At 44.3% G+C, this 17,668-nt stretch overlaps 1 protein-coding gene across 4 annotated transcripts in view; it reads left to right on the forward strand.

Annotated features, from left to right (window-relative positions):
• SATB2 (SATB homeobox 2) overlaps nucleotides 1–17,668 on the forward strand; it is a 139,578-nt gene that overhangs the window by 87,024 nt on the left and 34,886 nt on the right. For all 4 annotated transcript variants that reach the window (XM_063341882.1, XM_063341878.1, XM_063341879.1 and 1 more), the window contains exons 8-9: nucleotides 10,853–11,065; nucleotides 15,770–15,925. In XM_063341882.1, the coding sequence (XP_063197952.1) occupies nucleotides 10,853–11,065; nucleotides 15,770–15,925 (369 nt within the window). The remainder of the gene's footprint in view (nucleotides 1–10,852; nucleotides 11,066–15,769; nucleotides 15,926–17,668) is intronic.

The raw sequence follows: 17,668 nt of genomic DNA on the forward strand, positions 1-17,668 counted from the left end.
TTGATCCAAACTAGGCTAAACCCATCGGAACAAATGGCTGACACATGTACGTATGTGTGTGTGAAGGGGGACGTGAGGAGGGTCAGAAGAAGGAGAGGTGCAATTGTACGGTTTGTGAAACATCCAAGTCTTCCTCTTAAAGTTGGAAATACATAGCTTAAGACAATATTTGCTTATATCTATGGCCATGTTGTCTGCATACATGAAAACAAAGCACTTCAAGCTCTGTGACAAACCCTTTGTGTTTCCTGGGGCACAGGGCTCCCCCTGAGGTCCCACTCTGAGATGGGACTGAACACCAGGCAGCTTCGTACCTGCTGTGCACACGGGAGAGCTGCACGGGGTGTTTGGCTAAAAGCTGGCCCAGGCTGTGTTAACCATGAAGAGGATTTCTTTCAAACAGAAAATTCCAAAGCAAACATTTTAAGATTCATTTGAAACTGGGTATGAAAAACCCTCAAAACGTGTATGACTGATTTTTAGTAAATGCCTTGGGCTAACTTCTGCACCTTCTTTTTATGTTATCTTTAGAGAGTCAATGTCACAATTTTAGTTCACCCTGCTGTGGAATCTAAATGCTTATTTATTCAGCAAACAGGACTGGTAGAGGAGAGTTCTTAGACCCACAGATACAATATAGTTATGGAAGGTGGTTTTAATGACACCATTTCCAGTGAGTAGGAAATTCTTACACAACCTTCAAAATATTTAAAATGGTTGTGCACACTACCATGTTTGTCTAAGCCAGTGTTGCCTATAACCTGCTTAGCAATCGTAAGAATGGTGTATGTTGGAAAAACACTTTCTTAGGCTTTATGTAGCCTTCCTTTCTCTTGTGAATGCCAGCAGCACTGCAGTTTTTAACTCCAGGTATGGTTTTCTCTTGTGGACTGCAGTGTGTTGCTATTCAAACTTCTCCAGAGGGTTGTATAGGCCAAGGAATGGAGCTGGGGCCATTCTGCCCTATTCCGGGAGCAACGTTGAGTCGGGTATGATGCAGGCAGAGAGGACAACATATAAGGGATGTTTATATTCCTGACTCTACGCTTAGCTGGCCATCATTTCCCTCCTTCTAAGGTAACCAGGGGGACCACTGGCTCCTTACAGGGAACCGCTGTGACTAAGGCGGTTATCAGTATTGCTGGGGCAGGATGTCCATTTTCTTGCCCATGTAATTGCAAAGTTTGTAATTGTAAAGTTTGTGCCCAAGTTCTTCACGGCCAAAATCCTTGGCCTTGGCTCCCTTTTGCAGCTCTGCTGGCCTGTGACCCATAAGTTGGAAATTTGCAGGCTCCTTGATTTGAATGTGTTGTTTATTGACATAGTTGCCATTGTTTGGACTGCTGCTATGAACTAATAGCTCGCTAATGGAAAGATAGGCATCCTTGTCTGGGTCTTAAAAACTGCGTGCAAGAGTGTGAGTGGGTTTGAATGGAGGGCAGAGAGCTGTATGAGGCCCATCAAACACTTGAGAGTTACATGGTCACACCTGATATCTTTGTTTTAAAATGGAGGGCATCTTCATAAAGCATGTTTACATGCAGCCAAGCTGTAAGCTGAAGTTGCTATTAAAAGTCATTAGTGGAAGCTTTGCTTTCTGTAACACTTTGGCACTTCTTGATTGTATAAAACCATTCAATCTTGAGAAGAAAACAAGGTAAAGTCTGATTAATAGCGCAAATCCACAGGAGGAGCGAAACTGTCAGAGGCAGAGCAGATGCACCTCGCACTTGAAATTGCCCTGTGTGCATTTGTAAAAGCAATCACAGCTTTGAAAAGGCCAGAGTGAAGGAAGTGCCTGTAAGACACAGGCTGCAGAGGGTGAGAAGGCTTTAACGTGCAGGGGGAGCAGCTCTCCCTTGTTGGTCTCCAACAGCACAGTAAAATCAAAGGGGCTGTCAGGGCAGGCTGGAGTTCTCCCCAAATGCCTACCTGTCTGAAGCATGCATCTTCTTTGAATCAAGGCAACTTCCATGTGTGGGCCAGCTAGAACACAGATGCAGGGAAGGTGACTAGCAACCTCTAAAAGCATGAACCGCTCTTCTGTTTGGCCAGCAGAGCTACCATGGAATGGGAGGCAGGACAAGGGGGCTGCTGGCCAAAGCTCCTACCAAGCCTATGGACTTCCATACGCACATGGATTTTGGCCATCCTCAGAGCAGAGTCATTGTGTCATCTCCTCCTTGCACTATCACGTCTCCTAATAAAGCATTCGACTTGCAACCAAAAGGTTGTAATAACCAAAGCTTGCTTATTGCGGGTTGTAATGTATTGAGAAATGGGCAGGTGGTGATGGTTACAGAAGAGGACTATTTTAAAGCAAATGCATGAAAATGCTCTCTCAGATTTACCTTGTCTTTCTCTGGAAAGCTTTTTTTAGCAAATCTGGAGGTGTGAAGTGATCTGTGCTCTTCAAAATCCTAGCTGGAAATAGGTCATTTGAATCCTGCTTTGCATAAGGAAAATGAATGTACTCTCCCTCCTCTACCTGCCTGCTGAGTGTCCCTCTTTGCTGCAGGCTCGTGGAGTTGCAGCCAGGACGGTTGGTCAGGCTGTTTCTAAGAGTCCAGAGAGTCTGAATCAACTGGATCAGTGAACTGCTCCACTCCTCCTCAGGAGTGCCTGGTGGACTGCACAGCCTATAGACTGAATGAGCGTTTCTGTTGATATCTTTCTTTTTTTTTAAAGCATCTTTTTTTTTTTGCCAATGTTTTGACATAATAGCCAAAACTAGTAAAATGTTTGGGCGAGTGGCCAGTGCTTGTTTTACTGAACAGCCTCAGAAACTGGAAATATCCGTGAACCTGAGGCTTTTTGCATGAAACAGTTGTGGTGCCAGATACAAAGAGAGCTGGGTAAAAACACTAGGCATGTTCAGGCTGCTTATAAATCTTTTCCCAAAGAACACTGCTCCCTTCCTCCTGTCCTGAGTAGCTCGGGTGACAGCATTGGTTTTCCAGCAGATAGGAAGGCAGCGCTTACCCAGTTCAGCTCCTGCCCTCTTAACTGGTTGCCTGACCGTGCCTCTTGGGATTAAAGGAGGTAAACAGCCCAGGGAGGAGGGAACTCTACCAGCCTCAGTGAAATGTATGATGAAATAAACGAAACTGATCCAACTTTTTCAAGGGATTCAGTCTCACCGTGGCTGCAGGAGTGGGTTGAGGCGTAGGGAAATGCAGGATCGATGCTGGATGGTGCCTCAGCTTCTGGTGCGACTGTGGGCAAGTCCTGGCTCCTGCAACAAGGAAGGGGGAAATAACGCTTCTGTGTCATGCAGAGGTGGCGTCAGTCAGTTATAGAGGGGTCGGCGGCTCTGAAAGCAGGAGCATCGTTGGTAAGGAAGCTCCAAAGAAAGGCTTTGGGGGCAGGCGAGGTGGGTGGTGGCTCCTCATTTATGTCTAATTCTGCTTGCTTTGGGAAAATTGCCCCAAACTGAAGTGGGATCAGAAAAGGGTCCTCTAAGAGGCTTTAAGGTTAGAAATATGGCTTGTTGAAATAACTAACTCTTCCACCTCTACTTGCTGGGGAGCCAAATCCTGGACAGAATTCCTTTTGCAAATGCTTTTCCCTTTAACTTACGTGAGAGGAAGACAAGCAGCTTTAATTCTCTCCCTGGTATCTAGTGAGACAGTTGTGCTGCATTCATTGCTATGGTGTCTGCCCCATTGTGCACAGATTTTCAATTAGCAAGGGTTCTGGTTTTGGTTTTGGGGGGGATTTTTTGTTGTTTTTTTTTCCCCATAGAAAACTCTCTCTTATTGCATGAAACCCTTTCATGCTGCCTGCTTGTTTTATTCTTGTGTGTAATGTGGCACAAGCAGCGTTCTGTTGTACTCGCAGGAAAGAAGGCAGTCTGTAAGGGAAGTGCTTAATTTAATAAATTGCAGATTTTTGGTACATGGGATATTTGTTCCAACAGTGGGTTTTGCACTGCCCAAAATTTCAGTTTCAATTAACTTAATTGTATTCAATAGGCTGAATGAAAAGATCTTAAGTAGCATGTGAGTCAGGCGTTCAGAATGCGTGCTTGTAGGAGGCGGCTGCTGCCTGCTCAGCTGATGCACGGGAGTCCTGAGCCTTGGAAGCAAATGCACGGATATACAGTGTGCACGAGCTGTGTGTCTTGCTCATTTTCCACTATATTTCAGTATAAAGGTTTGACATGCGTGTCATATAAATGGTGGCACTTTGTGACTGCAGGTGGTCGGTCTTTCTCTGCCTCTTTTCCCCCATGCATCCACATTCAGCTCCACATGCGCATCCTGTCTTCCCTCATAAAAAGAGATACCATAATAAAAAAGAGGCTTTATTAAACTAATGCAATAAAGGCATTTTCTTTGAGGATTTAAACACTTCATTTTTAATAATAAAAATCAAATTGTCATTGTTGCACCCTGTATAAGTTTTATTCAAATCAGCCTCTAAATGCTTTGTGCCTAAGCAGCTCTCTCCTGAGATGTATGTATTTTAGCATTAGTTAAATGAGTTTAAGGACGAGGCTTATACTCTGGCTGTAGGCAGTGAATCTAGAGATCAGGAGATTTCTTATAAATGAGGGACTGATGTGATGCATTCAGCTACACTGACGGGCACTGGGAGGCAGCTGGTCTCCCATTCACACCAATGGAAAACCAGTCAAAGTCCTTTGAGTTCTGAAGTTCATATGAAGTGACACGAAAGTGGCACTGCATGTTTTGCCCACTGAGACAGAGGAGTTGGTCAGAAAACAGGGTACAAACACAGTTTTGCCCGATGGAAACTGCAACAAGATGGATATGAAGGTGCTTGGTTTGGCTAAGCACTCACAAATTTCCACTGATTATCTAAAGCAATTTAGCTCAGCAAAATTGGACTGGACACGTTGCCAGGATAAGCATTTCTAAGAGACTTCCAGCACTTCTGCTTTATATCCTACCTGGAATTAGGAAGAGCTGCAAGGGAAAGGAAACAAAGCAGTGAGCATTTGAAAATAAGCTTGAGTTCTAAGAGGCCTGCAATTACTTCATATAGAGGTTCTTGTCGAGTGCGGTATACTTAGAGGCAGAGAGAAGTATTTTCTGAATTGTTGAATCATAGAATCTTCATGGTTGGAAGGGACCTTTGAGATCATCGAGTCCAACCAGACACACACAAAAAAAAACCCTACAATCTCTGCCACTAGAGCATGCCCTGGAGTGCCAAATCTACACGTTTCTTAAACACCTCTAGGGATGGTGACTCATCCACCTCCCTGGGCAGGCTGTTCCAGTGCCTGACCACTCTTTCAGTAAAGTAATTCTTCCTAATATCTAATCTAAACCTCCCCTGCCGCAACTTCAGACCATTTCCTCTGGTCCTGTCATTATTCACCTGGGAGAAGAGGCCAACCCCCACCTCGAATGTATGTTATTCAGCCCAGAAGACAATAATGAAGGTGGCACCTGGCGTAAATGTAGAGAGAGGCAAAGAGATGCCATGGTAAAAGCCTGCCTTGACGTGAGAAAAACACAGCAGGTGGAGGAGCTTCATTTCCTGGGAGGGTTATGAGAAGTTGGTGCTTCTGCTGCAGAGCTTCCCGCGCTGATCTGTCTCCTCTAGCTTTCAGTTGCAAGTAGCAAACAATTTTAAATATAAACTGTCATTTTTAGCCTGGCAAAATCAAGTTTGTTGTTGTATGCTGAAGGTACGATTTCAGTGTAGTTCAGTAGGAATGAGTAGCTAACCAGGGGTTTCCTGAGTGCTGCCTTGCGTGCTAGAAATAGGCGTTGCGTGCTGAACTAAGATGCTGAAAGGGGACAGGTTTATATCACTGATCTTTAAGATTCAGATGTTGAATTTGAATAAATCCCTCCATTTTCTGATCCTGATCAGAGTCCCTTCTATACCTGATGGGAAGCAGAATAGCTTTTCTATTGAGACGGTCAGTTACAAGTACTGGGTGTAATGTACGTGGAGCTTTAAGTACTACAGAAGCAATATTTTTCTAGTATTTCAGCATTTTCTCTGTTGCTCTTGGCAATAGCTGAAGAGGCACAAATAAACCGAAAGTATGAAAAAAGTGTTTATGCTTTTTTAGTCCTTCATATATATAATCTCCTTATACAGAATATAAAAACTGAGGTTTAGCACATTAGTTGGGTTTATTTAAGTTTTTGCCTTGGCCAGTGTTTCGATTGTCCAAAGCCTGTTTTGAACTTTCCTAACCTTAGTGCCTGGTAGACACATTGCTTAGGTCTGTGTGAGGGGGAGCACAGCTCCCATCCAAGTCATCGGACTTGACGCGTGTGAGGTCCTGGCCCATGCTTGCAAGTCTTCTGCTGCCTGATGGCCCTCATCCTCCTCTGTCCCCAGGACATCGGTGTCTGGGCTGCACTCCAGCATGACCCAGCACTCCCATCCACATTGCTTTTGAAAAGCTCTGGTTGCAAAGCTGTCCTGCATTTGGTCACTGGTAGTGCAGTCTGCTGTCCCACTGAGATCTCATTTACACCCTTGCCAGGCCTGAGCCAAAGCCCTTTGGGAAGAAGGCAAAACAGCCTCGCTTGCCTTTTGTGGGCTTTGGTCAAGCCTTTGCATTGGCCTCAAAGGCTGGTCAGTTGGTCCTTCAGATGTAGGAATCATTTTGAAGAAGATTCACTCTACATTGTACTGCATCGTCTTTCAGAAGTTGCTAAAAAAAAAGATTTCTTGCCCATAATGTTTGGGTTGTTTGTCGTGGAAGTCCTGTAGTTAATAAAAATAAAAGAAATGAGTTCACAAACGGGGTTTCATGGAATGAGTGCAAAGCAAACCCCCACGACAGTGACTTTGCTGGCTGGAAGGACTACATTCCAGCTAGTTTGAAAAAACACTGTCAAAATTAATCCTACCTTAAATAGATCCAGTGACTTTTTTGTTTTGATTGGACGTGTCCTCCCTTCTCCACCGCTGGTATTATTTTTTTAAAGTCAATTATGGATCCAGTGTGTAATTTTAAAAATGGTGCAAGTTCCAAGGGTAAGCCAAACTGTGCTTGTGCAGAGTCCTCGTCTCAGGGTGAGCGCACGCCTCGTTTGCGAGCACAGCCTGTGTGAACGTTAAACTTTTCATCAGTTGCCTCTTCAGCAACTGGTTTTAAAATGATGCACAGGAGTGGAAAAGCAAAGATATTATCAAGCTCTGTGTCCTAAAATGTATCCTGAGAGCTGTGTTCAGTGTAGAAGATCTATTTGGCTCTTTAAAATCATTTTGAGACTTTCTAGTCCCTGAAGGTCTTCTTTTAGGTTTGCAGAGTTGGTTACTCTGCAAACTGCCAATTTTATTTTATTATTTTTTTTAATATGTGAGATGTAAGGAAGTTGGAATGAGCTTATTTAGCCAATGGAATTTTATAACAAATGTACAAATGCTGCGGGTTTCCCTCCCTCACCCCCTCCAGCAGAAACATAATTTGCAGAAATGAAAACAGTCCCTGGCTGGCTTTAGGGTTTTCTCAAAAATAGAAACAGTAGGGTTTGTCTGGCAGGGCCAGTTTCCTCACCACACACCTGGTGTATATCACTTTAAAAAATACATTATGCCTCATTAAATTACAATTAAATGAAATCATGATCATTTGTTTTTCTGGAAGGAAGATGTTTTGCATATTGAAAGCCTAATTTGTTGCAGGTGACAAAAAGGCTGAACAGATTATTTAATATCACTTTATTTTTTATAACGTTGCTCACTGGTTAGTTTGTGTATACTTCAGTAGCTCAGAATTATATTATTGTAAACGTTATTGCTCTCAAGATACTTTATTTTATTGTCCTCCCCTATCACTCAGCTATCTAGCCACTGTTGTTTGCCAGCGTTGTTTATCTTCAGTTGCAGGAGGACATGAGATTTTTCCCTCTGAGCCAGTTTTCCTATTATTTCTCCTGCTGTTTACATGGTTCCTAAGCTGCCAAAGCCCTTGGAGGAGCCGCAGAAAAACCCCTTTTGCAACCAGGTTTTCTACCTGGGAGCCTGGAGCAGGGCATGGGGGAGCAGGGCTCGGCGAGGGGCTGCCTCGGTCGCAGCGCTGGGTGAAGGAGCCGGTCGCTCTCCCTGGAGCAGGTGCCTGCATGAGGAGGTGAGGCTGTACAGCCGGGTGGTTGAGCGGCGATGCAAAATACTGCTACGCCCTTGTAGCAGAGGTAGGACCCTCGTAGAAGCACGAGGTGTAGGCTAGAGTTCAAAACCACTGAATCTACCTCATGATAAGCTGTTTCTGGTGATGAATCAGAGCCTTCAAACACGAGTTGTTATCTCAGGCAGTGAGATAGCTGTTAGTGCCATGACCAAGCCACTTGTACCATTAAGCCTCTGATTTACATAGGGAGTCAGTGACTGGACTGCAAAGTAATTGCTGGCATGCTTTCACATATGTTTCTGCTCTCCATTTTTGAAATTGGACCATAAATTTAGCCAGGCTAAGACGGAGGGGAGAAAAAGCTGTCTTAGAGTCAGCTCCAGTAGCTTTCAGGTACCTTTCTTTCAACCTAAACCTATTAATTTTTGAAGTTGATCTTTTCTTTTAAAAAAAGAAGTTATGTATCCTTTAAAAGACACAAGAAATTAAGAATTTAGAGAATCTGTGGAACCAATGTTTAATTTATTTACTGCATTTGGAGAATTTTCCAGTGACTTCAAGAGAAAATTATAATAGGGACTTGCTGTATCGATCTTAGGATCGTTCAAGTCATGGCTTCAGGATTCTTTAATGTCCTTTTTCAGTTATTTTCCCTTGACCTGTGAGCCTGGCAAACTTTGGAAAGCTTTTCAAAATGTGCCTAGCTTTTCTGAGGGGTGGTAAACCCTGAGGAGGAGGCCAAGTATGAGCATGCAGTTGTGTGGAAGTTGCAGAGCATAGCAGAGGCCAGCCCAGCACTGCACCTTCTTCACACTTTTTCCCAGTGCAGACCTTTTTCACCAGCCGGCTTCTCTCTCCGATCCCATTTCTGACCAGAGGGTCCCACCATGGCTTCATTCCCAGCTCCGGTCTTTCTGGTAACTACTCTGATAATTGCAGGACAATGTAATTGGGAATCTCGTAGCTTGATTATGTAGATGAGGAGCTGAGAAGACAGACCTGTGTGCAGCCTACCTTCAGGCTGTGTGTGGAGCTTCCTTTGAGCACTTCTGGTGTAAGCGCTGCTGAAATAGAGCTGCTGAAACAGAGCTTTCACGTATGTGTTTCAGTGTGTGTGCGTGTAATAGCAGATCGCAGATAAATGCAGATGCAGATATGTCATTTGCCGGTCTGTTGGTTTTGTCAGGAAGTCTGGTAGATAAGATCAATATATACTAAAAATGTTGGCATTTGGTTAAATGGCCAACTGTAGTAGCAGTGGCAAGGCTTTTTGGAGGAAACTCTCTGATATGGAAGAAAATAAATTAATAAATGTTACAGGGTTTTGACTGCGTGGTTGTTTTCTAGTAACATTTTTCTTACAAGAAAGGCGTAAGCCTTGCCTGTACTTGCAAGGCAGCTTGCCTCGGTCGTGGCTGTAAAGTACCTGCGAAACGCTCATGTCAGCAGCGACAGCTGGGTGGTGTCTGGGGACACTGTGGTGTCCCTTCACACCCAGCTGCTGAAGGTTGCTCCTCTGATGGCAGCAGGTCGAGGTGAACCCTCTGAGCTCCAACCGGGGTTTCACACGGCTCCTGTGGCCGGCATTCCTGGCAGCACCAGTGCAGGGAGCCTCTGGGTCGTGGCAGGCGGGAAGCAGGAAGGGAGTCGGAGTGCTCTGGGAAACATATTGGCAGAATAGCCTTTTAAAATAACATGCCTCTGACCCCCATTTCTTATGGTATGTTATAAGTAGTCTCCATGGGCAGAAATGATCCCTGTCTGCTTCTTTGGACACCGGTACGTTTAAACATCTGTAGTTCAGAAAATTGCCATTACTGCTTTTTGTGGTGAAATACCCATTTGTGATGTGTCAGGTGCGAGGGGGTGCCTGGGGGGAGCTGGTGGCACACGCTGTGTCCTGATGGTTTCTGTAGGCCCTGATCCAGGCTTGTGCCTTGTGCCTTTAACTTCTAGGTAATCTGTGGAACTGTTGAGTGCATGCAGTTATGCATAAAATTAATCCCATCATTAGATTTAAGCCTCTTTTAATGACATTTTCATCTCTCCAACTCTTTTTTTTTTTTTCCCTTCCTTTTTTTTGGAAGTGCTGTGCTGGTTACCTCCTGGAATAATGGGTTTTGTAAAAACTACATGAATATGGTGTTCATTCATGGTTGCAATGTAAAGTCTGTGGTATTTTAAAATGTGGCATGAAAGAATGGGTTAAATCCCTAAAGCTAGATTCTAAGGCTTTATTATTGCTCCATTTTTCTCCTCTCAGAAATGTCTGTCCAAACCAAAATGAACGGACTATAACATCAAAACCCAGCCAAACGTTTTTCTTTATAAACCTCCTGCACTATTTAAATGTCGAAACTAAATTTACCAACCTTGGCAGATTTGTCAAAGATGAACAGGATTGCCAAGTGTTCCCAGCTTCAAGTGGAGAGAGAGAGAGAAAGAGAGATATCGAGAGAGATCTAACAGCTCCTAAAATATTTGCAGCAAGCACCTGGCGGTAACTGCAATTTCTTCTACCCAGTGCACCTACCTTCCTATCCAGCATCTCCATACTCAGAAGCTTATTACAGTGCCAGAATAGGACAGTTCCAAAATAAATCCCAGCCCCCAGAAGACAAACACTTTCCTACAAAATATCCCCTCTGGGAGAGCCCATGAGATTCTGATGTAGGTTCTCAGTATTGCAACCCAGCTGGTTACACTAAACAAATTTAAAAAAAAAAGGAAAACCAACACATGACTGGGCTTTTTTTTTTTTTTTTTTTTTTTTTGAACCAGGGCTTGTTGTCAGAGATCCTGCGTAAAGAAGAAGACCCTAGGACAGCTTCCCAGTCTCTCCTGGTAAACTTAAGGGCAATGCAGAATTTCCTCAACTTGCCTGACTCTGAGCGGGATCGTATCTATCAGGACGAGAGAGAGAGAAGTATGAACCCCAACGTGAGCATGGTGTCTTCAGCTGCCAGCAGCCCAAGCTCCTCCAGAACCCCCCAGGTAAGATGTGATCCCTTGTTACCTGTTTGTTGCGTTTATCAGTCCAGGGAAGCAGTTCCTCTCCGCCCTTCCCGTGTCTGTTGCTCCCCTCACCCAGATGAGTTGTGGAAATCCTTTTGTAAGGTTTTGGAGTGGCTGTTAAGAGATGTTTAGTGGATTTCAGCAAGACATTGTGATGGTGATTCTAGCTTTAATCAATAACATAAAAGCAAAAAAGCATGTAACATTAGCGCCTGAAAGAGTGCACGTGGGCATTACATACAGGCTGTTGATATATGTCCACTAAATGACTATTATAGAATATATTACAGAAAGATAGTGGGTATAACTTTTTATCTGTGTCAGTTGCATTCTGCAGAACACAGAGGAAATTTCTGGGCTTGTGGAGAGGTATATGTATGTTGCGATAAAAAGCGTGTAGTGATCAGAGGTCTACAGTGAATTAGATAGACATTGCTAGAAATCAGTGTGCTCCGTGTTATGCATAGGAAATCACAGTCCTTGAGTTAAATGGTTACATGAGTAATTATTTAAAGTACAGAAAGTAGAGATGGGCAGGGTGCTGGGAAGAAAGATGATGCTTTACAGCTCCAAAGCAGCTGTCATCTCATTGACTTCACTGCACGTGTTTATTAACGTGCTGTTGCCACCCACTTCCCTGGTAGGTTGTTCCTTTGCACTAGGAAAGAGCATCCACATACTACACCGTACTAGTCATCCCCCCTTTTATCAGACTGCTTGCAGTCCCAGACGTATACTCTGAAAAAGCGAGGGTGCTTTGCACAGAGGTGATTAACTCCTGTCATGACATTTGCCTAACTTGAGTTTGAAATTTCTAACTGTGCAGACATGACGGGTCAGTTCTAATACTTCTCTTGATCTTTAGTAAATGGGCCCATATATCCCTTCTTCTTCGGGGCTTTCACAGTCCTGTAGTCTGCAAGGTCTCGGTCTGTGTTAGCCATGCTTGTAACAGTATTACTGAGCATTTCTCATACTGAATTCTGTGGCCGCAGCTACTAAAAATAGGTAAGTACTGGGGGGGGGGAGGGTAGTTTTATGTGCGAACTGATCATCCTTAAGGGAAGTGTGTTGATATCGTAGAAACTGTTGAGCTTGTTCAGTTTAACCCTGGTGTTTGGGTGCACTTCACCACAATACATGACGTAAAGAACTGTTTTCCCTGAAACCAAGCATATCCTGCCAACACAAGTTTGATGCTGAATTTTTATTACATGGGAAATTCATTGCATAACTCTTATCTTTTTTAGTTACCTTTCAGTGAAAATTAATTTATAAAGGGAACTATTTTAATGTTTAAGGAGTATATCCACTTTCTGCATTTATATTTATTCATGAAAGAATTAGCTTATTGCTACTTATATTTATTGCAATAGATTTCGCAACTAAAATCAAATAACAGAAGGAAATTGAGAGGTTAGATGCAATCCAGCAAGAATAAAAATTGGATCTGTTGCCCCATCTCATTCCTCTGTCGAAATATGACATTCTAGCCACAGCTAGAACATGATTTAAAATAATGGAAATTTTGCCTGCCTTTTTAAGAGATAAGCTTTGCTAGAAAACCATTTTCTGGAAGTAGAAAGCAGCCCCTCCTTGCCTTATTTTGACTTGAAGACTCCAGTAGAATATTGTGAGGTTTTTAATCAGCAAAAGCGACACACAAAGGTTTGTGTACCCAGTGCTCGCCTTGTGCCCGCCGGATAACATTTCCCAGCCCTCTGAGGGCCAGCACCAGTCAGCACAGGTGCTGTTTTGACAACTTGGACACCTCTGCAAATGAGGCTGCTTCCCAGCTCCCGGGCAGGCGGCACGGCTACTGTGCTTCCCCATATGCCCGGTATTAGTTCTGACGAGACAAATGCCATCCTCACGTGCAGCGCAGTGATTCCCGGCAGCCTTGCCTCCCCAGGCAGGTACGTTACCTACCCAGGAGCGGGGTGCTTTGGGGCGGCAGCGGTAGGAGCTGTAGCGTCCTGTTGGGAATTGCGTTTGGGTGCTGGAGAAGTTGATGGAATGGCATTTGGAAACGTGGTTTCCATAGATACCGATCTCCTGCGGCAATGCTTCTGGGAATGATGCTTGAGTTCACCGGGTAGGAGGCGAGCGCTGGCAGATGATACCTGTGGAAGTGTTGGTGTCGGGGCACGCAGAGCAACCCGGGTCAGTTCTCGGAGCCAGCCCCTCGCCCGCCTCATGGGTGTCCCCTGCTCAGGACCTGCCCCAAGGTGAGAACGGCAGATTGATCCAGCAGATGGGTGTCAGAGCTGTGGGGAAGAGGCTCTGAGTGAGCTCTTAGAGGTAATTGCGTGCACGTGGAAGACCAGCAGCAACGGCTGGGTTTCAGTGCTCTGGCACTGTGGTTGCAAGCACTTCTTTTTCTTTTTTGCCCACTGTTTGCAACGAGACATTTAAATAACAGCAAAATTCTTGTTAATCTCAAGACCAGTTTTGAATCTAGGCCTCTAACATAAAATACTTTATTTCAGTCACTGTAATATTTTGGTTTGGTACTTGCCCTACCTATTTTGGTGATTAAATAAAAAACGGCACAGCTTTCAAGGTGTGTAGGGCAGGCTTGTTTCTGACGTGTGGCTGTGGAACTAGCACTGTAGGAGACTCATGCAGGATGGATCTGTATTTTAAATCTTTCTCTTACATACTAATTTTGTTCTTCCCAGGATCTCAGGCCTCCATAATGGCCTTTGAGGCCATGGTGACCTTGGCTGCTGCGCTAGCCAAACGCACCAGAGGCTGGGAAGGGTTTTTTTTATACCCATCAAAGCACTGCAAGGCCTTTGGTAAAATTAAGCTCCATTAAATGAGTCCTGACAGACTTGGACAGTCCTCTGCCTTCCCATGATCTCTTTGTTATTTTCTTATGTTTCCCACAATTGCCCTAATTCTCATCTATCTGTGGACGCTGAATTTCAGAGCGTGGTGTCTCTGTCCGTCTATCCTTCGGGCTGTACCCAGCACATGCTCATGGCCTGTGAATGGTGGTGGGTTTAGCACTGGCCTCCAAGGACATGGGTAGCTCTGGTCTGCCCCAGCTGCCGTCCAGATGCCCCCCCCGAATGTGGGGTCTAGCCTTAGCAGAAGCAGGAAAATCTTAGGCTCTTTCTACGTGGTCCTGCCCATGTAGAACAGGCAGGGAACAAGCCCAGAGGAGTGCCTGCTGAGCTTGGGGGTAGGAAGGGGAGAAGACAGATGTTGGTTAAAGCTTTATCTGGAAGCGGTAGGAAGAGTGATTAGTCTAGATTGTTGTCTTGATTGGATTTTGGCTCCATTATTAATGTGGCCTTTGGTACAAAAAAGACGTTAGGGAGAGGAAGATTTGGAGGACGGCAGCAAAACAGAAGGAGAAGTTCAGAAGGTTTGGTTTTGCCTAGTTAACCTTCCCATTAACAAATAGGCATTTGGGCATGTCTGCCTAGTTAAAAATTAACGTTAGATGTACTCTAGCAGGCTTCAACTCTGGCGCAAAAACAGGAGCCAGCTGAAAAGGTTTATAATTGGGCCAAATATCTGAATGTCACCAGGATTTATGGGAGGTTTGGATCTATTGGGAAGTGTGAGCTTTGCCACCTAGGTTGTTTTGTTTCCTAAGACCTTTACATCTCAAAAGAAAACAGAGGTTTTATATCAGTAACCTACGTATTTCCCTTAAACGGTGTAAGGGGTACAGTGATCAGCCCTGGTATCTCTTCTCCGAGCTCAGGAAAGCAAACGAGATCTGTCTCTCCAAGGGGCTGTTGGTGCTGGAAGCGCTCAGCGAGCATCGCACCGCCCTCGCTCCCTCGCCTGCCAGTACGTTCTGGGGACCGCCACGGACGAGGGGTTTTAAAATAAAAGTCTTGTAGCAGCCTGCTGAACTGTATTGATAGAAGCCGTGGAGGGGTAGTCCAGCCCGGGGAAAGTACTGGCAGCATCCGTTATTGTCCTTCATTTGTCACAGAAGCTGATGGGAAATCATTCAATTAAAAGGAGTGCAGCGGAATACACAAAATCTCAATATGAGTTTAGGAGAATGAGGGCAGCACATCAAAGGCATGCCAAAGCCCAGCTTTATGAAATGATTTTTTTTTTTTTTTTCATTTCCACTGATTTCCTAGGTGAAATTAGGTGACTGTCTGGCTAGCATAATGATGATAAAGCTGGGAAACCATACATACTCAAATGACATACGTATAGTTTTAATAAAGGATGAGGGAGACTTGAGGGAGTGCATTAAATTGAGTAATAATTTATTATTTAGAGACCTCTACCCATTTACTCATTTTTTCTGGGAGAATTGGCTCTTCCTCCAAGGTGTAGGCCACTTTTAGAGAGCGGGGAGAAGGTAGAGGCTGGTGCCTCTGCGGCAGTAGCTGGCTGGCAAAGGCAACTTCAGCAACTGCCTGCAGCCCAGTGCCCCGGCTACCTATCCTGTTGTTGAGCTGCTCAATAAACATGCTGGGAGAGGGAGAGGGGGAGAGTTGACAGGGCCTTGCATGTCCTATAGGAATGCACTGCAATTATTTCCAATCACAATTAACCTGATTAGAATAATGGACAGGAAGTGTCCCTCTGTAGCTAATGCAGTTTGGCATCAGCTGACTGAAATCCTTTGATAATTTCTGCACAGATGGCTGGGCTGAAAGCAGCACTTTTTTAATTATTATTTTCATGGTCTCTTGGTAGGCCAAAACCTCGACACCAACAACAGACCTCCCCATTAAGGCGGACGGCGCCAACGTCAACATCACAGCTGCCATTTATGACGAGATCCAACAGGAGATGAAAAGGGCCAAGGTATCTCAAGCTCTGTTTGCCAAAGTGGCTGCCAATAAAAGTCAGGTGAGTGGTGGAGGGGGTTTCGTTATTGCGGGGCTTTTGGGGGTTTTGTTTTTAAAGCAAACTCTGGGGTTGGAGCTAGACCCATCTCCTCCTCCCACCAATAAAAATACATCTGTTCCTACAATAATAATAATAATCTTCATCTCTGGGGAACCTGTCGTGTTTTTGGCTTTTGGCTGCTTAAGTGGTTTCCTTTTCCCTTTTAAAATAGGCTGAGGAAAGGATGAGCTCACAGCCAAGCTTTTTCTGCCCTTTTGTACAAACACGCGTGTCTTCTCCCACTGGTGGTATATAACTTTCACCTCTGCTAGTGGGACAAGGGCCTTTCAAAATGGTGGTATCCTTCTCATTTCGCAGGTAAAGCAATTGTTTTCTTAAGTGATTAACTGAGGGAAGGCAATGGGAAACCACATATTAGGCAGGTGTTTCCTTTTTCTTGCATGTTGTATGTGCTGCAGACGGTATTGCCATGTGAATAATTCACATCGGATCCAATCATTTTTACAAAAAGGCATGAGAGGCCACGGCAGTGAGTTCTCCTGGATTAATTTCCACCTTGGGTTTAAAAAATACATGCAGGCAAACCTAGGTCAGGGTGAAATTCTTGAAGAGGATCCATTAATTTAAAAATTTCATCCACCTCTTTAAAAAAATATAATGCACCAGAAGGGATTTTGTTGAAAGGAAGACAGTCAGAATTTTTTTGTAGGAAGGGCAGCAAGTAGATTGGAGACTGTTGGAAGGGATTGTTTACTCGGTGAAAAGGGCCGCTTATGATCCTGGATGAAACTACTCGGCGGTGCTAGGAGAGTGCATCAGGATGCACGCAAAAAGGTACAAACGTGTCTGTGACAATGAGAGAGTGGAACAGAAGTACCTAGATGCATGCACTCTGCAAAATATATACTTTCTTTTGCTCTCTGCAGGGAAACAACATAGTAGTCGTAAAAGTAGATGTAAAAAAAGAGGTTGAGAGGCGTATAAACAAAGCATCAAAGGCTATCAAAGCACTTGGGAGAGCCTTGTCCTTGTTACAGGTATTTGTGCCCTGACACATGAAGGTCTGATTCATTTTCCCTTCCTCTTTTAATCATTAATTTTCTTTGCCTTTTGCTTTCTCTTGTCAGGGTACAGGGGTTACAGTCTGCAACCCCTCTACCCCCAAACAAAATCCCAGGCACAGTATGAAATACATAAAAGGAAAATACCATGGAACCCTTTTAAACTGTTAAATGCATAAAAATCTCATGTACCACATGGCAAAATATAATGAGAACTGGAGCTGTTAAACGAATAAAGCTGTTAAAAGCATAATGCCACTTGGCACAACTACTGTGCATTTAACGGTTTTCCACTGTGTAATAAATGACATATGTGGTAAACGTGCAGTAAATATAAAAACTGCACAATTGATTTTGCAAACGTGCCCCTTATTCTTTACTCCATGCAGATATCAAAGTTCCACCCAGAATCCGGACTGGACAGCTTTTAATAAGGAGCGTTTAACACAGACTGAATGCCAGCCTCTCTGAGGTTTGGCTTAAAATTGCCGGCAAGCTTCCTGTCATTATACCCAGAGGCTTCTTGAAATAGAGAGGGACTGAACCACCCAACAATAATTTGGGTGGCTCACCAGCTTCGGTCTGTGCCAGCTTGAGCGCGCTTCTCTGGCAGCATTGCACACCAGCACCAAAACAAAAATAAGCTCCATAGTCTTTCACGTGGAAAAAGAACAGGGCAGAT

This window comes from Chroicocephalus ridibundus, chromosome 7 (assembly GCF_963924245.1).
Source record: "Chroicocephalus ridibundus chromosome 7, bChrRid1.1, whole genome shotgun sequence".
NCBI classification, from domain to species: Eukaryota; Metazoa; Chordata; class Aves; order Charadriiformes; family Laridae; genus Chroicocephalus; species Chroicocephalus ridibundus.